Below are 22856 nucleotides of genomic sequence, written 5' to 3' on the forward strand. Positions count from 1 at the left end.
AATGCAAACTGTCACAATATGGTTTTGTAAATCATTGACACAGATTGTTTAGTTTTATCTCAGTATTTTATTCAGGTTAAAACAGTTGCTGACATTATGATTTGTACATGTTTATACAGCATTTTACATAACAAATGAACAGATTGACAGTTGAAACAGCAACTAAGTGTTAAATAATTTGAACAGAAATGAACACTCAGTCTCAGTTGTAGCAGCTGTGTTCTGATTGTCACCTGACCTGTAAACTTTCAATCGGCATAGTGAACAGTATAAAAAGGAAATGTAAAGCTTGAAAGGCTGGAACAAGACATCAACGTAAAAAACAGACTTTTATTTTCTTACATTTAGTGATCATTAATCCTGTGCAACAAGGCCACCTGTATTTAGGAACAAGGCAGCTTTGGATAGAAACAAGTGCTACTACTGGTTAAATTGTAATGTACAAAGTGATACCAACAGGAAATAAGGCACTTACACTTTTGTAAGGATATTGCGGCCATTTAAAAGAAATTTCTCCAAGGCAATTTGTTAACATAAGATAAATATGAAGCATACAAAATAAATAGTGATCCACTTCAACAGTGATTTCCAAACACTCTCTGCTTGTAGGAAACAACAGCATATATTTGGCTGAGCCATTCAAGGCCACAGTGAGGCCTCTTCAGACGCCGTCTCCTCACCTACTGGAGTGGATGTGGGTGGGTGGGTGAGTGGGAGTGAGTGGTATGAGTCCAGGCACTTTTTAGGTCTTCTGGCAAAGCAGAGACTCCCCGAGCTCAGAGAGCGGTCTCAAACATAACTTCAGTGTCCGAATGTCCGTTTGGTATGTTAGAACGGTTCCTGCTGTCGTACGCCTGAAAAGACATTGTTCACAAAAGTATGATTGGCTTAAGATAGAAGTGCCTCACATTTTAAAAGGTGTATAAAAAAAGGTTGAAACTCACCTGTTTGGCTACCTCTAGTAGAGCTGCGGCCTCCTGCTTGCCAGTCTGCTGCACCATTTTGTAGAAGATCCCATCTGGATCTTGCAGCAGCGTGTAAGGCTCATCATAGGCATGAATTCTCCCTGCATCTAGAACCTGGAGACAAAATCACATTTGTTGTATCTTCATTCAGTTAAAAGCATCCCAGAGCCTACCTTTTGTCCATCAAGTGAAACAATTTTACCAACTTAAGTTGGATTTACAAAATATGCCATTTTGTTTCAGGTCTGTGTAGGTCATCACTGAAAGCACCCACCATCAGAGCAACAGTTCATCTACAGGCAAGTTAGAGCGGCTGCAATCTACACACTCTCACCACATGGTGTGTTTACGGGTCAGATGGTTTTGATCATATGAGATGTCTGCCGCCAGTATTGAAGAATGTAGTTGTGATGGTTTTGAAAAGCATTGCTTTATCAACAGGGTGGACAAAAAAATGTGCCAGGAACAGCTGTCAGTCTAAAATAGAAATATATTGACATGTTACTCTGACTCACCAGTATCCTGTCGCTGTCTACGATGGTGTTGAGGCGATGAGCGATAGTGAGCACGGTGCATTCGCTGAACTTGTCCCGTATGGTTTTCTGGATTAGCTCATCTGTCCTGCAGAAACGAGGTAAAAGAAATCATCCAATGGAATCACATGGGACTCTTCCAGCTTGAAAACCTGCTAAATCCCTGAACTGAGATGCATTTGTATCTTGTGTGCAATAGGTTTGTCTCAGCAGTACCTCGGGTCCACGTTGGCCGTGGCCTCGTCGATCACCAGGATGCGGTTCTTCCTCAGGACGGCTCTGGCCAGACACACCAGCTGCCTCTGGCCCACGCTGAAGTTGGAGCCCGACTCGGCCAGAACCGTCTCCAACTTCCCCGGCAGCTCCTCCACCACGGACTTCAGCTGCACCTGAGGGGAACACAAGCGAGTGTCTGTCTGACGCGACAACGAGAGCTAGAAACCCAACTCTAGTGAGCCGAGTGGATGCTTACCTCCTCCAGAGCCTTCCACAGGTCTTCATCACTGTGCTGGTTGAAAGGGTCCAAGTTCTTCCTCATGGAGCCTGTAAACAGCACCGGGTCCTGGGGAACAGAGTTAAACTCTTGGTTATTTTAAACTATTCATGTTAGTAAAGTGTTTGTTTTCTCCTTACACTTCTCACACAGGAGAAGTTTCAGTTGTTTGGAACCTCAACGCTTAATGTCACACTGGCCCTTTAAGAGACTTGTAGAAATCCCACCTCTTCAATGATCCGTTGCACCAATCACATACTTATCTATTGTTATTGCTGGTTTCACTATAAAAAAGGACAGGCGGTACAACGAGCACACACGCCACCATTAGAGAATCCAGCACTTGTTAAGTGGGAATGTCCGTTCTATTTCTATGACAACAGGAGGAGGTCGGCGGATGTTTGCCTGAGGAATGATGGACATCTTCTGGCGCAGGTCGTGGAGGCCGATCTCAGAGGTCAGAACCCCGTCGATGTAGATCTTCCCCTGAGGCTCCGCCAGGCGGAACAGAGCCGAGACCAGGGAGCTTTTCCCAGCACCTGTTCTACCCACAATGCCAACCTGACACACAGGAAACAAGAGCCTGGTTTAGTAGAACAGCTTGGCTTCAACATGGTGTCCTCTGGAGACAAAACATAAGATGTCCAACCTTCTCTTTGGGCCGGAATATTGCCGTCATGTTATGCAGAACCTTCGGTCCGTCGCCGCTGTAGGAGAAGCTGACCTGGTCAAACTTCACCAGGCCTTTCTTGGGCCAGTCGGGAGGAGGGCGCTTCTGGGTTTCCCAGGGTGCTTCACTCTCCAGTTCAGTGTACTCCACCACTCTCTCCACTGACGTCATCTGGAGAGCGTAAATATACATTACAGCACGGCCACATTCATTTCATTGTGTGTGTGTGTGTGTGTGTGTGTGTGTGTGTGTGTGTGTGTATATATATATCGTGCAAATAAATCTAGAGATGAACCACACATAACAGACAGTAAATGAATGTGTGATTAAGGACAAATGACATGTTTATGCACATTAGTGAGACAGCAATGGCCAACTCACATGAATTAATTACATAAATCCTTCAGCTAAAAATACAAGTTGTAAATAAAGTCAAAGACAGAAGGAGTATCTTACCATGTTCTCCACCTCTGCACTCTGCCTGACACCCCACTGGAACATTCCCATCAGTGTGACGGAGTAGGTCAAAGCCAGACCCACGGAGCCGGCGTCCAGCTCTAACAGAACCAGGTTTTACTTCACAGCCTTTTAGCAAACAATGGAGTATTTAAACATTTCTGACTTCGTGGTGGACGGCAGTACAAAGTCTTCCTTACGGTCTCTGAGCAGCAGGCAGCCAAAGGTGGTGATGGTGACAAAGATGGAGCACATGCCGTCAAGACGGACGGCGAACCAGCGAGAGGTGACCAGGAACAGGAACCAGGCCTCTGTTCAGGAGAAGGAAATACATCATCAACACAGGACAAACTCAAACGCTTGATATTTAACAACGGTACATCTAAAGGAGAACTGAGGAGAACCTGAGTGCAGGTCCTGATGGGCGTCAAAGGCTTTCTGGAACCTCTCCTCTTCTCCAAAAGCTCGGATCGTCCACAGGCCCTGAAGAGACGACGACAGGTGGGAGAACACCGGACTCCGAGCTGCAGGAGAGATCGAGCTAGAATCAACACCTTGCGGTCGAACGCCTCCCTTCAACGGTCCACACATTATGACGTCTGTGTTGGACACTCACTGGTGGACTCGAGGCGTTTGATGTTTCTGGAGGTCTGCAGGAAGTAGCGACGCAGGTAGAGGAAGACAAGGAGGAGGGGGAGAACTGGGATGAGGATCCAGGGGATCACGGACACTGCCACACAGATGGTCCCGACAATCTGCAGGAACACCTGCTCAGAGACAAAACACAAGTGTTACTAACGCTGGTTTAAAAAGACTTTGTATACATGATTAATAAAGCAATGTTGATTCTGTTTTATTGTCCTTTTCTTCCACGAAATAATCAAAAAGAACCCAACCATTCTGTCATGTTCCTCCTCACCTGAATGAAGTCCACAAAAGTCCACGGCAAGTTAGAATCCAGCTGGCCCATGTCCTTTGAGAACCGGTTCAAGACTCTTCCTGAGGTGAGAGAATATAGAGAATGTATGATGGAATTATAACTTTTGGATAACATCTGCTCCAATAATGATTCTTGGAGGAACCACGCTGTCAAAAATGACATCACGATGCGTACAATATATACAAAAACAAACGGCGTTCCTGGAGAAGCAGTTGGACCGATCAGAGTCGTTTGTAATGAGTTATTGAAGGAGATTAGCTAGCTGGAATGTTTGAACTTACCGATCGGGTTGATGTCAAAGAAGCGCACCGGTGTCCCGAGTATAGACGAGAACATGCGTTTGTGCAGAGACTGTGTGCTTTTCACCAGTACATGGAACAGGATCATATTCCTGAGGAAGCCGAAAATGATGACGGCAACGGTCAAGCCTGTAGAGACAAACGGCAGAATGCTCTCCTTTACGCCTCTGAAATAGCACAAAGTACACACAGTACAACACACAGTACAACAGGTGCTGTCAGATTACCTCCATAAACACCCAGGTAGAAGTTGGTGTTGAGCTCTGCGGTGACGTTCAGTCCGTTTTGGATGACGGTGCTGTTGTTATCGCTCAGCTTCTCTTGCTCGTCAGCCCTGATCAGTCAAGATGTTACCAAGTTACATCAGAAGAGCGAAAGCAGCGCTGATGATTAACGTTCAGTAGATTCTTACCAGTAAGCCAGCCACCAGTCCTGCATGATGTACGATACCTGGAGGATGAACACCAACAGGCAGGAGTTAAACTATTACGTCCTCACTGAACCGTAGAACAAGAAACAGTGAAATGAACGTACCTGAGCCAGGAGGTTCATCAGCATGACGATGAGCAGAACCACGACGTTGGCTCCAGCTTTCAGGTATTTGACGTACAGACCCAGTCCAATGTTTCCCTGAGAGCTAACCTCCTCTGCTACTGTCTGCACCGTCTCTGCCTGTGTGGACAGCAGCGGATTAACTCCTGATCCAAACCGCACGACACTTCAGCAGTATTTAGTATTCTTCCCCAACGTCACACACCGAGCTTACCGACGCCGACGGCGTGGGCCACATAAAAAGATGAAGAACAAACCGGTAGCTGGTCTCCGTCTTTGACCGACTGGATGGAGGAGGTCTGCGAGTTCTGGGACAGAGTTCTAGTCCTGATCAGGAGGTCTTGAGGAGGAGGCTGCTCCTCCTCCTCCTCCTTCAGCAGGGAGGTGAAGTCCAGTCCGGACTGCTGCAGCTCCGTATACGTCCCCTTTGCCACCATGTGACCCTGAGACAGACAGAGAGACAGAGAGACAGAGAGACAGACAGACAGACAGAGACACACACACACACACACTTAGGATACTCTGCACATCTGTGGCCGTTTACATCACCACTGCCAACACATAAACACACACTTTGACAAGTTTATGGTAAAACATGTCATCCCACGAAGATGCTGACGTCTTAAACAGTAACAGTCGGTATCCGGTGACCTCATCGGGCTGTAATGCTCCTCTACAAACAGCACCAGTGAGGCTGAAGTTCTTAAGTCGGTCCTAACAGTAGATGTGCGGCCATGATGCTCATCAAGCTGATACCATTTTTGTTTTCTGTATAATTTCTGTATAGCTATGTATAGAGCTTTAGCGTTATAGTAATGAATTCAAAAGCGTAGTCTGTCCTCCCCTACGCTGACATCATCAGGGCCTCTGGAGAGTAAAACTGTCCAGGCTGACAGGCTGCATGTCACCGTGTGAGTACAGAGGGACTCTTCTACTCCGTATGAACACCAACCTCCTTGAGCACCAGAATCTGGTCGGCTGACTTCAGGTACTGCAGCTGGTGGGTGACCAGGATCCGAGGCTTGTTCCTCAGGAGGCCACAGATGCACCTGATTGATGGACATGGAGCAGGGAAAGGGTCAGGATTCAGCACTGACCTTTAACACTGTGTGTCTAATGAAGAGATGGAGAAACAAACCCAAAAGGTACTGGATCTGCGTTGGCCCGTTCTTTATTCTAGCTGCTACATGCCGTCAGTGGGACTGTGGTAAGAGTCCAACAGGAAGAGTGGGGCCGACTTCAATTGTCTTTCTGACTCAAGCGGCACTGCACCGCTTCCTGGCTCGGCTTTAGTTCTAGCGTTTCAAACACTTTATTCATCTTTTTTTCTTTTGTTGCAAAGCAACGTGCTCTAAAACCCAGTAAAAGGGCTGCATTATTTATTGAATAATGCAGGTTTCTTAAACGGGAACTTTCTCCTGCTGAGATCCAACACTGACGGCTTTCCGTTCCAGCTTTGAAGCTCTCCCCCCGGAGGGTGTGGACCACAGCGCTCCGGTATCTTCCTGTTTGGTAAAGCCCCTGTGCTGTGGTGCAACAGCGCGTCGAAACCTTCTCCCGCTGCTCTAATACGGGAAACATGAGACCTTAACCGTCGCTCACTTTTCAAAGAGGTGTCTCCCGACCTCGGCGTCCACGGCGCTCAGAGGGTCGTCCAGGAGGTAGATGTCTGCGTCCTGGTACACCGCCCTGAAAACACACACACAGCAGGAACAACCACACCAGCTGTTATGCTAGCTTCATCTGAAACACTTCTCTCTCCGGGTACTTCTGTTTGTTTTTATGGGAATTCTATTTTTCCGTTTCCTCTGCACTAACCTCTTGAGCTTTCCACGAAAACAAGCTGACCCATGTGGTATTAAATCTTCTATAGAAGCTGCTCTGAACCGCTTTCATGACGATGTCCAATAAAAGTGCTTAGTGCCAATAAAAAATATAAAATATATAAAATATACAAGTCCTCATGACTTTTTCTGAGACCGTCACATAGAGTACGAGTCAGGTATCTGGACCGTCCTCTGACCTCGCCAGGTTGACGCGAGCCTTCTGTCCCCCGCTGAGCGTGGCTCCTCGGTCCCCGATCAGAGTCAGGTCTCCGTCCGGGAGCAGCTCCAGGTCCTGCACCAACAGAACACCGTCAGTAACACCAACACAGGACAGGGATCACAATGAACTTGTATGACGCCTTCTACATATAATGCCATCATGATGCGTTCAAATGAAATCTTGTAACATCGAGTTTTTGGGCACCGTGTTATACATTACTAGATCTGCTAATGGCAAGATCTTTAGCAGCACATATTTAAACAACAAAATGTTCTGTATAAGTGGGCTGAGCCTGATGAAGTCACGCAGCAAAGAGAACAGTGCGCATATCACAGGCGTTGAGCATTCACATTTGTATTTTTATCTTATCAAGCGTGTGCAAATGGGTTTATAATGTCGGCTAACACACACATTACAGTACGGTAGCTCACACAAAAGGCTCCCGAGTTAAGAGCGCTTTGAGATCCGTCACTCACGGGATCTCTTCACATGATTAGAACCTTTTTTGGTTAAAGACGGGCAGAGGTGTTTACGGGTGTACAGTGTGCTTTTTTAACATTAAAGCATGTAAACTTGTTCACATATGAACCTGAAAATGAGCATATGTCCTGCTTTGTATCTCTGTAAACTAGATATCTTTGGGTTTTGGATTGGTGCGGAAAAAATGTACATCAGAAAATGTTGATATTGTTGACCGATATCGTGACGGATATTTTTCCCAATTTGAGATTTCCTAGACAATACCATTAAACCTTTACTTCTATAATGAAATAAGCATTAGTTTAAGTTGAGCTCAATACCAGTAGACATGTCGGGAGTTTTGCCACAGCGCTGCCTGTGTCATGAAAATAAAGATAAGAAATAATACAAATCTGATTCAGGGCCAAGAAAGCAGGTTTCTACAGTTCAGATCCACCCACCCACCCACCCACCCACCCACCCACCCACCCACCCACACACACACACACACACACACACACACACACACACACACACACACACACACACACACACACACACACACACACACACACACACAATCTCCTCAAGTTTACCGTTTCAAATTACACAGGCTGACAATAACAGAGTTACTTAACACACAGTGAGTCAGCATACTGTTCTCACTTTAACACCGGCTCAACATGTACAGCGTATAAAAAGATGTCTAGATAAGCTTCAATTAGAAGAAGTAAGTGTGTGTGTGTGTGTTCTTGTTCAGCTGTCTTTGTGAGGACCGATAGATTAAGGACATGTTTTGAGAATATTTTTGGCTTGTCCTCACTTTTGGACAGAGTTGGTTTCCAGGTTGAGGTTAGGGTAAGGATCAGGGTTAGACATTTAGTCGTGGTGGTTAAGGTTAGAGTAAAGGGTTAGGGAATACATTATGGTCAAGGAGTGTCCTCACAAAGACACAAGTGCAAGTGTGTGTGTGTGTGTGTCAGACAATACTACAATCAAAGATAATGAGTGTGTTTGCTCTGTGTCAGAGGTGAGCTTTTATATGGATAGTCTAGATTCAGTCCAGTTATAAGTGATTCATTAACTGGTAGCCTTTCCTCTCGCCAGGTTACAGAGTGAATCATAGGTCAACCTCTGGTCTTATGGGCCTATGGACGCTTGGGAAATCTAATCAGCTGGGACCATGCTAACTCCAAGCCCCAGCCTTTGTGTACAACCCTGTCACTGAAATAGTTTGCTTCAAGGCTAAAACATAACACTGCTGCCTGAGGATCATTTTTGACAGGTCACGAATGAATGAATGGATGAATGAATGAATGAATGAATGAATGAACGGCACCTAGGCAGCTTGTTTCTCAGAGCCATTGTGGGGTCGGTTTTGTGCTCTCAATCCTTTATCTAATTGGAACAAGTACTTTGTGTACTGCAGATCCGTGTAATCGGAGGTATCCATCAAACGAAAGCTCACCCTCTTCAGAGCGCAGGCTCGGATGACTCTCTCGTACATCTGGCGGTTGAGCTCTTTCCCAAACAGGATGTTGCTGCGGATGGTTCCGGGGAACACCCAGGGCTGCTGGGCGGCGTACGTCAGCTGACCTTTCACCCGCAGCACCCCCTTTTCGTTGGGCAGCTCTCCGAGGATGGTGCTCAGCAGCGACGACTGGATGAACGCGAGAGAAGGTAAGACACGGAACGCGCACACAAACTACCCGAGCTGCTTATTTAAACGACGACGCGAGCAGATATCTGACCTTTCCAGCTCCCACCGGTCCGATCACAGCCAACAACTGGTTGTCCTTCAGACTGAGGGAGAGGTTCTGCAGAGATGGAGCGTCCAGACTCTGCAGGGGTTCAAAACATTGAAACACTAAAGCATGAATCAGGTGTCTATGCTGTTTCACTGTTCTAGGTTTATCTGCTGCATTAGCTCGGGGCGTTCCCAGTGTGGACGCCAGTGAGCCAGCGGTATCTGACCTTGTCCCAGTAGCAGACCAGGTCCTGGATCTCCACTGAGGCGTCCCCCTTCTCATCATGTGGCAGTTCAGCTTTGCTTTTTACGATCTCCTCCAGAATCAGGAACTCCTTGACCATAAAAATAATAAAGAAATCAAAATTAAACCACAGAATAGAGTCAGTGCCAGGTTCTCAGGGTTAGGGAGGTCTTTTCTGCAGCGGTGGGGTAAATCATTATGTTTCATAAGTGCAAGTTTAGCTGGTTTACAATTAACTGTATCTTTATGAAAAACAGAAGATTGTGACTTGAAAGGTGGACCTTCAGATTAGAGTCATGTGAGGTCAGCAGCGCTGGGATTAAATGATAAGAGATCAGCAGATATCACATAGACACGGCGAGATCTTGAACACCGTGCTAAAAGCGTCGCACCTGAATCCTGCGGATGCTGACCCGGGCCTCGTACAGCTTCTCGATGGCATTCGGGAAGAAGAGCGTGACGGTGAGCCGCACGGCGGTGTACAGCGACACCGTCACAAACACGCGGCTGGCGGTGATGGTGTTCCCCAGGAGGACGTAGAGGGTGAAGGTGACGAAGACGATGATCTTGCTGGCGCAGAAGAAGGAGGCCATGTTGAGGCCTCGCAGGTACGAGCTCTTCATGATCTTGGAGATCTCCTTCCTGAGAGGGTACAGAGAGTTCCAACAATCACCTATAGGGAGCGTCGGGGTGGGGGGGGCGGAACCCTTGAAATCACCTCATAATTAATCTATTTGTTAGCGTATGAATCTACTGAGGATTTACTTTATTTTGGCGGGCCCCAAAAAAACCTGTCTGACACAAACACTCCCTGTTTTCATCTGGCACACAAAACAGCATGCCACCGGTGCACAACCTGAATCATAGGCAGCGTTGCAAATGAAAACAAAATACCACGTGTCCAAACTGAATCACCAACAATACTAATCATGTTTAACGCACTCAATCCAATGAGAAAAGGCACAGTACTCAGGGTTTCTACCACTGTACAACAAGCCTGTTGCTTGTTGCTAATAACAACATTTACTGCAACTAGTGGCATTGAGAGCTGGTGGCAAGACCTCAAACTTCACTATCACACATCTAGCCAAAAAAAGATAAATTAATCAGATTCGATGAGTGAGCCAGCGCCTCTTTAAACACTTCCTTTGATCTAAAAAGATCCTGAGAATCCCGTGACGTTCTTACCTTCTGACCTCGGAGACCAGAGCGGCGAAGGGCTTCTCCCAGGCGTACATCTTAATGATCCGCATTCCAGACACCACCTCGTTCATTATGCGGATTCTGTCGTCAGTGAGGACAGCCGTCTCACTCCTGTGAAGGACAGTAGAGAGTGGACGTTTGCTTAAACGCTGCTGGAAAACACAAGAGACGTTGGCCAACTTTCAAAATTAGCTTGTGTGTGACGACCATAATTCTGTACCAGCTGTACATGCAGGTCTCAGCTTGACTGAATGTCTGGATTGTGTGTGTGTGTGTGTGTGTGTGTGTTACCTGAACTTGGAGAAGAGCTTTCCAAACATGGTCTGCACAGGCATCAGGAACATGAGGACCCCCATGCCCGCCAAGCACGACGGGCCGATCTCCAGCCACAGCAGGCCCACGACCGCCGCTGCCTGGAGGGGCCCCACCCACAGGTAGTGCAGGAAGATAGTCACCTGTTGTGGACAACTCACTGTGAATGAGGAGAAGAAAGAAAAAAACGTGCAAGAACAGGACGGAACTACGTCAGTGATCACGCGGGTCACGCGTGTGCTTGTCTCTGACCAGTGTTACAGGAGGGGTTACTTTTCAAAAGCCTAAAACCTGCATGAGAGCGTGACAGGGTTCAATAAAGAGAACAATGGCAAGAAACTAAAAGCCCTCAAGAAAGCACAGCTTTAACAGCGGCCTCTGACTCACTAATTAAAACCAAACGCAACGCTCCAACGAGACAAAGCGGGTTTGGTGCCACAAAGCCTCGGAGCCTTCCGCTGAGACAGAAGTGTGTTTTGGAGGGAATGCAGTGCTGCCGTGAGACTCTAACCACAAACACGATGTCACACCCACCGAACAAACTCACCCTGCAGCTGTAACTGCATCTACAACTCAAGATTTCATAAGCGGATACCTGCTAAATGAGGTCAAACACGTGGTGCTCGAGTTCACTCACGGCAGTAGGATATTTTAAAAAGGATGACACGTGGTGTTGATACAGCAACTACATCATCTGGTGACGTCTCATTGGGAACAGCAAACTGAGTTACAGCATGATGCGTTTAAGCTCTATTCAGTAAAAATGAGTGCTTGGGGAAGGTCATTTAAAATGCTATGATGATATTATGTAGTTTTGGCTCGAAGCAGCTCATAATACATCAGACACATTTATTGAATTGGTGTGACCGTACAGAGGAGTGCCGTTAAGTCCTTTTAGAAAAACAACCCAGATGGCTGCAGGTGACGTGGACCTTTCCGATGAAGCAGCTATCTAACGTCGCCAGACCAAATCCCAAAATGCATCCGCCAAAGCAAACACGGCATGAGCTCGCAGACTCGTTTGATTCTCATGGCAAAGGTGGAGGGCTGAAGTCTAAAACTGACCTTGCGGCAAAAATAGCAACCCTTCTGCTTTCTCCCCTCTAAGAGCTTAAATTTCACATACGTCATCAAACTTGTTGACGTCGTTGGAAAGGAGGTTGACGATCTGGCCCGTGGTGGTCTTTCCCATGGCTGAACTGCTGAGATGCAGAGCCTAGGAAAAAAAAAAAAAGAAAAAAGACAGGACTCATTAGTGAGGAATCACAAACGGCGTCCATTCTACCGGAGCTAAACGCTGCACAGATCTGCAACTTTGAAATGAGCAGCGTTCAATGACGATCAGAGCTGTTTTGTTCTCCTTTAAGATGCACAAGCAAGTCGTCCCCACCCACTGACCTTGTTGTAGATCATGTGACACATGGCCACTCGGATCTTCATGCCCGTCCTCTGGACGTGGTAGAAGTAGAGGTGGTGGAGCAGGGCCAGGCCGATGGTGCACAAAGACATGGCGGCGGCGTAGCCGAGCGCCTCGTACAGGGCCGTCATGTTCTGCGGGTCGTAATTCTCAAAGTACAGGATCATCTGCCCCAAGACGACGGGCTGGATCACTTTGATGACCTCCTGATGAGCGTCGTGACACACTTATTACAAGGTTACACAGGATATGCACATTTAAATATTAGTTTCATTAGTTTTGGGTTGAATATGCTGCTGACAAACCAATAGAATGGCTGCTGAACATACGAACACACAGTTTTATAGCTGATTAACTTCTACTGCTTGTAAAGCTAGATTTTTCCAGCTTTCATACAAAGTAATTGCATCTAAAATAATTTACTAACACTTACTTCAAGGAGCGTAAAGAATCCCAGCACTGCATATGGTTTCCAGTAGGACTGAACGATGCACTTTGAGAGACTAGGCGCGCGCAGCTCTTTGGTCGACTTCTGGAGCTCAAGATCCCAGTATCTGCCGTATAAAGACGCCATGTTATTTGATGCTTATTGTGTCATACATATTGCTCTATGGCACAGAGGAAGAAGCTCTACCATGCTTTGATACACACACAATAACACACCAAAGCTCTACGGACAGATTGCATTTAATTCACTGGAAACCGCCGGTGTTGACACAAGATTATTTTTGAACAGCTTGATTCACACAGTGCATGAATACAGACCAACTGACAAAGATACATGACTAACAGAGCTGGCGGTCCTCGAGGGCGGGACTTTACGCCCGTTTGTTGACCGATAAATTCAGATTTCACTGTCAATTAAACGGCCGGCGATGAGATGTTAGATTACTTGCTAGAATACAAGACCGTGAAACAACCAAGCAATGAAGAGCTCCGTGTCAAATTCTAAATCTGGGTCCCGTGCGGCCCATTTCTAGACTAAACAACAGACCAGAAGGATTACTTTTACTTCAAAATTTGACACAACCAGTGTCTCGCAGTTTACGCGGGTTTTCGTCTGGAGGAGGAGGGGCTTGTGTTCAGAAGCTGGACCCAAACTGCGCGTGTTGTAAAACACGAGGTTTTACGAAATAGAGGTTAAGTTTATACATTGAATCATTAACCTGTTTTACATATTGTTGCTGAAGTTAAACATTACAATGTGAACCGTGTACGGCGGCCGCCTGATAATGTTGGAAATGTGCGACTCGCGGTCGAAAACGGCCGTTATTGCAACCTGCAACGAATGATTAATCTAATTCTAATGCAATAGAGCGCAATTATGCAAAATCGCTAACGTGCTTTAAAAGTCCGTTCAGGCTACAACTGAATTTCGTTGAGCGTCGCCGTGTTGCATAATGACAATAAATGATCCCTGAATCCTTGAATAACTATGTGCAGTTGCATGTATACATGTCTAGCTACTGTACAGTGTATAGGTGTATATGTCGGATACATGTCGACAGTGACAGATTCTAGATGAAGGCTACACCTAGAATTGGAGCAGTGGATGTTTTAGGGTTCAGCGTGACGACGAGAATTGTTTTTTAAACCTATTGAAGTAACTACATACACGTCTGGGTTTGCTTTATAAATATTGTAAATCAATGCGTTTAGTGACTCCCAATAACCCCAAAACTGAGTTCTGTCCCTCTGTTCGCATTGACCGCCAAGCACTTCCTGGAACTATCTGGAGTCTGTGTGAATCACGCGACGACTAAGCGGTTTGTCCCTTTAAACAGCTCTGGGTTTGAGCTGTTCATTTTAACCGATAATATCATACTTGTAGACTTCACAAACTGTCATTTAGGTATTTCTAGTCACAAGGAATCAAACATTTCTTTTGAACGTGAGCATTCATAACCAAAGCAAGCGGTGGCACCTTTAACCCAAGACGTCTACTTTTCTATCGTTTAGATAAGATGCCTGTGATGTGAATCCTGTGCAGATGCTAAGTTGCAAACTTGTGACAGTGTACTACGGTAATAGATTACATGCCCGAAGATGATTTTGGAAGACCTCTCTACCTCTGCAGTTCCTGTCCCAGTCTCTCCGACCTGTCCTCCGGGAGCACTTCGTACATGTCATCTTCCTCCAGCTTGCGTTTGTATCCGATGCGAAACAATGGATTGAGCCACCTGTCGGAGAAACGATCAGAGGAGTCACGGGGGGAGAATTTGGAGTCGGACAGAGATGAGCACAGAGCATCAAATTCATCTCTTTGTTTCTTAATTCTACAGTGTTTCAAAACATTAAAATGCACTTGCAGCCATGAATGAACACTTCAATGTCACTTCAAGTTCTTCAAATATTACGGGTGATACATGAGGAGGACAGCAATACAAGCAGTTAACCGGCTTCTATAACGAGTATGTCAACAGCAACCAATGTGTTCCATGTATTTTACAGTGAGAGGACACGTGACCATTTCTTCTTAACAAAAGCAGCTGACAGGAACCCACTAACTCACCACTTTCCAGTTAATAACGACTTACTCATACGCTCATGACACTGAGTTCAACGAAGACCAAATATTTTGCAACACCGGAGTTACGCTTCTTCTTTTTTAAATAGCCCGCTAACAGAAGCTAGCTGCGGTTACCATCCGGGGCGCTCTGTCGACCTACCAGAAAAACACCGTGGACAAAACGTTCGCCGTAGCTGCCGGGTTAGTCTTGGACTTCCTGACTTCTTCCATGGTGGACCCGCGCTCGCAAGGTGGTTTCCCTTTCAACTTTCTCCCCTTTTCAAAACGGTCGCTCCGGGCTGCGTGGCGTAACTTCTCTCCGCTCTCGTGTCACATTTCTGTCGGCCTAAGGGCTCCGCGCCGTGTTACGTGGTTCTTATAAGCACAAGAGGTAACGGTACCAGGACTCGTAAAGAAAATTAAAAAAAATGTGGGAAGGGCCCCGCCCCGGAGACTCTTGATTGGCTGAAAGATAATGTTCAGCCCACGCGTTTGCCTCTATTTCCTCCTCCGCGTTCACGCGACTGGCTTTAGAATTCCAACCTGTACATTTGGCTGGGTTTTCATCAAAAACTAATTTGAGTCATGTTTACCTTGATTTATTTGGAAAAAAATGTCAACCACGATTAGCTGTCAGAATGGGGCGACATTTACGGTCACAGATATCTGGTGAAGGTATAGAAATAAACTATTTAATCATATTTAACAGCGAAACCTGAAAGTCCTGGTCCACAAGTAGGGGAGAAAATGTCTTCATAGGGAGTTTAAGATGTACATAAACCCACATTCAGATACATACACTTCTATATGAATTATCAGAATCATGTTACAAAGGGTTATTCTTTATATGTTGTATATTCAAAAGGTGTGTTAAACCAAAAAATGGGAACCAATATACAAATCTGCTCAAGTCGTCTTATGGTGAAATCACCACTGACATAAAAAAAAAAAAAAATACCATCATGGTATAAAATTAAAAGTTTTGTATTTACAACAGTTCAAAGGTGCCCAAGTAAACTTCCTGTGGAGTGTGTGGCCTGCTTATCAGAATGACTCGGCAAAGTCTCTCTCGCACTCACTCACTCACACACACACACACACACACACACACACACACACACACACACACACACACACACACACACACACACACACACACACACACACACAGTTTCAATTAAAATTGTCAGAATGACTGACTTTATCTCGCCATGTGTGGCGGTAAGTAATGAAGTCTGTAACTTATTACCACAGATTATTCATGATTAGAGTCATTTCTATAACAGCATAACATATCCCTTTCAAGATCATTTTTGTTTGCTTGCTCTATTGTTTATTCCTGTTTCGATCCACACAGTGCACACACACACACACACACACACACACACACACACACACACACACACACACACACACACACACACACACACACGGATATCCTATAAATAAAGAGCAGCCTGTGGATGACAGATGCCCTCTCACACACTGTATGCCTTACCTGCACTGAAATAAAACACCTGGGAGAGAGTGAGAGAGTAAAACACCCCTCCTCTCCTTCCGGGCAATAAACTCCCTTTACCCTGCTTCTCGTATTGCAATGTTCTAGGAAACCTTCAAAGAAATCCACATTGTCACATGCAACCAAGGCAAACCGTGAGCTAATGATAACAGACTGGAGCGGCCTTGGCCCCCACACCTCGCGGGTTATCCTCCTGTTCATGTTTAGCTAGCACCGGCTGGGAAAAGGGCTGAAGCAGAAAAGCCAGCAGGAGATTATTACAAAGCAGCTGAACTCAGCCCAATAACATTCATCAACTGCGGGGGATCAACACTGCTTTCCCATGCTTTACCAGTCCTGTGATAGGCCCGCTTTTCTCCCCTTCAACGAGCCCAAAGGAAGAAGCGCTCGCGTCGTTTTCATTTAAATTACGGTTTACGAGACGTGTCTTGCTGTTTTGTGTCGGATGAACTGAACTGAAGTAGCATTGTGTGAAAACAGTAGTGAAGCCGGGAGCGTATATATGCAAAACAGTATGTTTGACGGGGCAGATTTAAACTTACATAGTCCTGCTTTAACGCCACGAGAGGCAATTGAAGCTGTTAGCGAGTTTGCGCGCAATGAGAAAAGACTAGATGCTTAAATTCTCAAAATGTTTAGCGTGTTAGCGAGCTAAAATGTGCTAATAAGCACTAAACACAAAGTACAGCTGAGGCTGATGGGAATGTGAGTAGCTTTGAGTAGGAACGTAAATGCACAACAGTATAGAAATGTCAAAAGACACAACATGACGGTGCAGATTTTACTTTTATAATCATAAAACAGATGTAGGAGACAAAACGTCCAGCTTCTGACACTTCAAGTGAAACGTAAACTTGACCAAAGCTCAGCCAAAGCTAGAAGCTCCCGCTGTATTAGTGCTAAATGCTAACACCAGCATGCTAGCACGCTTAAGACAGTGCCAACATGCTAATGTTTAGCAGGTGTGATATTTGCTATTTTCAACAGCTTAGTTTAGCGTGTTAAATGTGCTAGTTAGAAATCAACTCAGTACTGTGAGTAGTTTTGTAGGTATTTGATCAAAGAATTGGAAAAATCTAAATTTTGACCTGATGATGGAACTAGAAGTTACAGTTATTATAACTCTGTGGATATTTTTACAATTTGCAGTATGTGCTAAGCAACTTAATTCGTGATTTTATAAATCACATTTTGATTTTATATTGGACAAAAGAAGGATGCTTATGTCCCGCAATAACAGTTAGTGATAATTCCTCTTTCCATTGGCTGGAACAATGGAAAGGTTAAGATCATCATCTCATCAAACATGTGGTTTTAATGGGACATCATCAACAGGTTAACACAGACAACAACCTGTTCCAGCTGCCTCCCTTTCATTAGCAGATTTATAGGATTACGGTCCCCTCTGAGATTGCCCAGCAACAGCGGCCATGGAAACACATCAAGACATCAAATATCCAGAGATTTACGTAACAATGTCCTCAGCACCTTCTCACTGTCAATTGCAGACTTTAAAACACCTGGGTTTAGTTTTCCAGGAGCGCCGACTGTGGGAACACCGTACCCGTCATAAAGGTGACACACGACACAGTTTTTCAGTACGAGATTAGGAATTTAATTAATTAGTACCTGGCTCGCTGCCTCATTCTGCTCAGAGGCCAGATTAGGCCTCAACATTTCAACATATTATCTTTTTACTTGGAAGTTTATGGCTGCATTTCAGGGACTAGTTTCTCCTCTGATTCACCGTGGCGTCACTCTTTGCATTTAAAGCTCGTGCTCGGCAGCCCTTAGGGAGCTGACGCAGCACCGGGACAGACAGGAAGCCACGAACTGTTGTGGTGTCGTACAGTAATCCAGCCCGCAGGGCTATTTCTATTAGATTACATTGGTCTCTCCCATTTGTCTCAGCTCATGTGACTGTTACAGTATTAACTCGAATCATGTCATTCTTCTACAGGAACATTTCAACTTAATAATAACAAGTGTGCTGTTAAGAGCACCAGCACAGAACAGAATATGAAAACAAACTAGTGTGTGTGTGTGTGTGTGTGTGTGTGTGTGTGTGGGGGGGGGGGGGGGGACCTACTTAAAGTACTTACTGTTTCATGCAAGTACTGTTTGTCAGTACCGATTCATTCTTTGACCTCACTGCATTTCAGAGTGACGTATTGTACTTTTTACTCCACTAAACTTCATTAAACAGTCCTAGTTACTTTTAAAAACACATGATCTGTTTTCGACCAGACATCATTGGTGGCACTAATAGTGTAAAATAATTTGAAGGGCTTTTTAGCAGTGTATGTCATTTTATGGAGCATTTTTCAATAGTGTGTGGTATTCTTGATTTTAATTAAGCAAATATGATTTTTTCATTGTATTTTGGATTATTGCAGAAAATAAGCTCCGTGGCAAACAAGTTTATGATGCTACGTTTTGTTCCGCAAGATCATTTTCACAAATGAACTCCACTTTTATGATTTTTTTTTACTCATTTCCAGGTTTGAAGACTCATTCCTGCAGCACAACCTGCAGCAGTTGAGAGTGCATGAAAACACATTAGCGCACAAGTGGAGCCGGTGACATAGATAAACGTTACGGATTCATTGTTTAAACGTCCAGCCTCTGCTACTCCAACTGTCAGCGGCACTAAAGTCAACTTAACCAAAAGCTACTGAGAAAAACAAACAATGCTAGTAGCTCTGTGGGACTGGGCACAATGCTACCACGCTTATTGCTAAGCGGTACTTTACTTGATTAGCATTGCAGGCACGGATCTTCAGTTTGCTCAGAAGCAGGGAAATGAGGAAAAGGCCTCCCAGACAACTTGGAGCGTCCTCTCCCTTCTGCCACTTGATGGAGCTGTAATGCTGTAAAACCAGTATGGAATCATATTCCAACCAGTTGCACTGCTTTTACATAGTGCTGCTGCTGGATTGCTTAATTCTTGTGCTGCATTGTGATTAGAATCCACACTGAACTGAGATGGAAAAAAACACATCAATCATTCATTCATTCATTCATTCATTCATTCATTCATTCATTCATTCATTCGGTCAATCCAGCAGACTAAACTCTCCTATCGCTGCTTCTCATCTTGTGTTCCTTCTCTGTCAAAGACTTTTCAGATCCTTCCAATTAAAGACTTCCTCCTGCAGATCCCCTTCCAGACCCTACGCACACCGTGTGGAGTGATGACTAGCGTGTGCGCCTCCCACCACCACCACCACCACCACCACACACACGACATACAGCAACCGATTGTGTGTCAGCGAGCGACATTCACTTTAAAAGTATCCGCTCTCTGGCGTAGATGCTTGGCAGGTGGACAACAAGCAGAATTCTCCAGGACGGCCAACCTGTCCCCGGGGGCCGACCCTCCTCCGCCTCCTCTCTGTGAACACTCCTGAGGGAAAGATCTCCGTCCCGTGTCCCAGTCGGGACCTCCAAGCCACAGAGGGGGGGGGGGGGAAGAGAAAAAAATATGGGCAACATGGCAACAGAGATCGTTGCCTTCATCCTGACGATCTCCGGGTGGATCCTGGTGTCGTCCACCCTGCCGATAGACTACTGGAAGGTGTCCTCTGTGGACGGGACGGTCATCACCACCGCTACGTTCTGGTCTAACCTCTGGAAAACGTGCGTGACCGACTCCACCGGGGTGTCCAACTGCAAGGACTTCCCTTCGATGCTGGCGCTGGCTGGTGAGTTGGGAGATGTTGTCTTTCTGAGGTCAGGCGGCAGAGATATATCCATCTGACCTAAGCACTGATGCTCAAAACACCTGTTTGGGTTTTTTTCGGATGAATGACCAACATTGCGTTTGGAACTTGATATTTCCTTTTCTGACTTCAGGCCACAACATTTAAAGCTAAAAGGCCACTAGAGGCATATTTCAGTAAATGAGCTGAGCTGGACTGATGCAGCCTCCTAATGTGTCCGAATGAAGCAATCTGAGAAAGTCATACGGTCATACAGAGGTCACTGGTCTCTGCCAGAAACAATAAGGACAGGCTTTGCTTGTACATGCTATCATTCTAATGTCTTTAAGTTGAAACCGTTTGAAAGTTGTTTCAAAGATATCAAATCGTATCTGTTGTCCCCGACTGTTGAGAAAAGAAAATGTATTTCATGCAAGTGCTAATTTAAACTCCTTTAAACCTCTGTGCTTTTACCTTCAAGCCCTTGGTTTTTAGTGACGGTTCCCAAAAGGTCCCACGATAAATCTGAGGGGTCACGAGATGATTTTAAAAAAATATCAGTAACAGCTTTTGCTCATTTCAAAGCCTTTTGTTTCTTGTGAAATGCTAGATTCTTTCACCTCTGCTGGCCTAAAAGAAGTAAAAAACCTTTAAACCTGCAATAACTATTTTATCCGGACAACTTGGGGGCAGCATAAAGAAGCCGTGAATATACCATTGGTATATTGTCACCTTTTAAATGCCTATTTACACATCCAGCACATACAGAGCAACATTAGCATTTGTCATTAGCCATTTGATTGCGACATTAACCGTCGTTAGTCCCATAAATGAGTTAAAGTAAGTGGAACACTGGATTCTTTCAGCTCTTAAAGAATAGAACAAGAATAGTTTGACGTTTTTGGAAAAAAATGCCTTTTTCACTTTTAGAAAAGATTGATGTCTGGATGCTAAATATGGAGCTACAGCTAGGAGACTGTTAGCTTAGCTTAGCATGTAGTTTTTCCGGTTTTCGAATAATTAGTGAACTATAGAGGTTTGTTAGCTAGCCGTTTCCCCAAGTTTCTCGTCGTTATGCTAAGCTAAGCTAAGCAGCTGCTGGCTGTAGCGTCACATTTAGCATGTAGTCATGCGAGTGTAATTAATCTGCTCATTTAACCCTCTGCAACAGCATGAGGAACTACTCCTTAACTGTAAGTAATTGTTTAAATGAAGTGAAATTCTAATTGTTTGGGATCCACTAGTTTAAAGCACGCTCCCTTCTTCTCCGTCTCTCTCATGAAGCCTACATCCAGGTGTGTCGGGGTCTGATGATCGCCGCCGTAATTCTGGGGTTCTTCGGCACCATCTTGGCCTTGGTAGGAATGAAGTGCACCAAAATAGGAGGCTCGGAGACCACCAAGGCTCGCCTGACCGTCCTCGCAGGCTTCCACTTCGTCCTCGGCGGTACAACCCATGAAACTGAGCTGCATTTTAGGAAGCTGTTCAACTTTGGGTTAAATCAGTGTTCAAGCGAACGACACAATCGGCTCTCGCTGCTTTGATTTCAGTCCGATCTGGAAGTAGAAATCCTCTTAATTCTTTTCGCAGGCCTCTGCTGCATGACTGCGTGCTCCATATACGCTCATAGGATCACCACCGACTTCTTTGACCCCCTCTTTGTTGCCCAGAAGTAAGTATTCAGGATTAACATTAAGATGAAAGGAAGTCCAGTCCTAAATCCCCCCCCCCCCCCCCACCTCAACCCTCCAGGTTTGAGCTGGGAGCAGCTCTCTTCATCGGCTGGGCTGGATCCGTGCTGTGCATCCTGGGGGGACTGATCTTCTGCCTCTCCCTGTCGGAGGGCTCCAGTGCCAGGCGAGTCGCTTGATATTTCTAACATGCTGGATGCTAGCATTGTGAGCTCACGTCTGTCAACAGCAACAAGGGGCTTAGAGGAAATCTGATTTGGACCGACTCTAAACTGCTAACTCAATCAGGCAATTTAAATAATTACTTTAACTGCAACGGAGAGACGGTTACAGCCGAAAACATCCAGTAATCTCTCTCAACATCTCGCGTCGTAATTTGCCGAACCTACAGAGCCAGGTTGTGTGATCGTCATTTTGATTAGTACTGTGGCCGTATGTGGCTGAATGTTTCCTTTGTTACAGTCGAGTAATAAGGACCTTTTCCAAGTGAAAGTCACCTTGGCTGAGAGCAGTTATATGGGAAATGTTGCATCAGGCAAAGAATGCTAACTTTCTCTTTTGGCGACATCCCTGGTCATCATTTGTATAACAGTCAGTCCTGCTTCGCGTATCCTTATATAGGCTACAAAGACAGAGAGCTAAGAGGAACAGAAAGGAGGGAGGAGATAAAGAAATATTTAGCAGGATTTGGTCTCAGGCCGGTGAGGATACATGTGGTTTCCAGAGATTTGATGGCTGACCACTTTGTCATGGCAGCCGTACTTTAAATAACGTCTCAATTCTTTATTCTACTTAAGTGTTTTGGATACACGTAACTGTTTTAAACCACGCTAGCCGTGTGGTAAATGTTTTAATTTACCTCCAAATTATGAAGAAATACCTGCAAAACTTGTTTAGTGCTACTTAGCACTAACGTTAGCATGCTAACCCACTAAAGTAAAGTCCCTGAATGGTTAGTAATTAGTAATTTACCGGGAACTATACGCGAATGAGGCTTAAGGTAGTAAACATGGCGAGTATGATACCTGGTAAACATCAGCACGTTGGCTTTGACATCGTGAGCATGTTAGCATGCTGATGTTAGCATTCAGCTGTGCCTT

General features: G+C 45.3%; 2 protein-coding genes across 2 annotated transcripts; one reads left to right on the top strand and one right to left on the bottom strand.

Moving 5' to 3' along the window:
- Window positions 1-50: 50 nt before the first annotated feature.
- On the bottom strand, window positions 51-15235 carry abcc4 (ATP binding cassette subfamily C member 4 (PEL blood group)). Its single transcript, XM_068719278.1, has 31 exons — window positions 15006-15235; window positions 14406-14516; window positions 12770-12890; window positions 12318-12542; window positions 12046-12135; window positions 10899-11062; window positions 10593-10718; window positions 9797-10046; window positions 9388-9495; window positions 9165-9254; window positions 8882-9073; window positions 6932-7026; window positions 6511-6597; window positions 5861-5957; window positions 5166-5351; window positions 4891-5028; window positions 4769-4806; window positions 4584-4690; window positions 4339-4485; window positions 4037-4116; window positions 3734-3884; window positions 3522-3641; window positions 3318-3428; window positions 3118-3218; window positions 2641-2832; window positions 2397-2552; window positions 1971-2060; window positions 1715-1887; window positions 1481-1586; window positions 945-1079; window positions 51-854 (listed from the first exon to the last, which is right to left on the bottom strand). The coding sequence occupies exons 1-31, from the start codon at window positions 15074-15076 to the stop codon at window positions 777-779; spliced, it is 3936 nt and encodes a 1311-aa protein (XP_068575379.1). The 5' UTR covers window positions 15077-15235; the 3' UTR covers window positions 51-776.
- Window positions 15236-19512: 4277 nt separating this feature from the next.
- cldn10a (claudin 10a) lies at window positions 19513-21935 on the top strand. The gene is made up of 4 exons (XM_068719573.1): window positions 19513-20068; window positions 21350-21511; window positions 21656-21737; window positions 21818-21935. Exons 1-4 carry the CDS (start codon window positions 19849-19851, stop codon window positions 21933-21935), a joined length of 582 nt encoding a protein of 193 aa, XP_068575674.1. The 5' UTR covers window positions 19513-19848.
- The last annotated feature ends 921 nt before the right edge of the window (window positions 21936-22856 follow it).

This window comes from Cebidichthys violaceus, unplaced genomic scaffold (genome assembly GCF_023349555.1).
Source record: "Cebidichthys violaceus isolate CVI_PGR_0920_01 unplaced genomic scaffold, fCebVio1.0.p SCAF_24, whole genome shotgun sequence".
Lineage (NCBI taxonomy): Eukaryota > Metazoa > Chordata > Actinopteri > Perciformes > Stichaeidae > Cebidichthys > Cebidichthys violaceus.

Excerpts from the sequence above, each read along its gene's own strand:
- cldn10a (XM_068719573.1), top strand. The coding sequence starts at position 19,849 with ATGGGCAACATGGCAACAGAGATCGTTGCCTTCATCCTGACGATCTCC. Across the intron at positions 20,069-21,349 it reads TTCGATGCTGGCGCTGGCTG|CCTACATCCAGGTGTGTCGG; the intron begins GTGAGTTGGGAG and ends TCTCTCATGAAG. Across the intron at positions 21,738-21,817 it reads CCCCTCTTTGTTGCCCAGAA|GTTTGAGCTGGGAGCAGCTC; the intron begins GTAAGTATTCAG and ends TCAACCCTCCAG.
- abcc4 (XM_068719278.1), bottom strand. The coding sequence starts at position 15,076 with ATGGAAGAAGTCAGGAAGTCCAAGACTAACCCGGCAGCTACGGCGAAC. Across the intron at positions 2,833-3,117 it reads GTGCAGAGGTGGAGAACATG|ATGACGTCAGTGGAGAGAGT; the intron begins GTAAGATACTCC and ends TACGCTCTCCAG. Across the intron at positions 1,080-1,480 it reads TAGACAGCGACAGGATACTG|GTTCTAGATGCAGGGAGAAT; the intron begins GTGAGTCAGAGT and ends TTTTGTCTCCAG.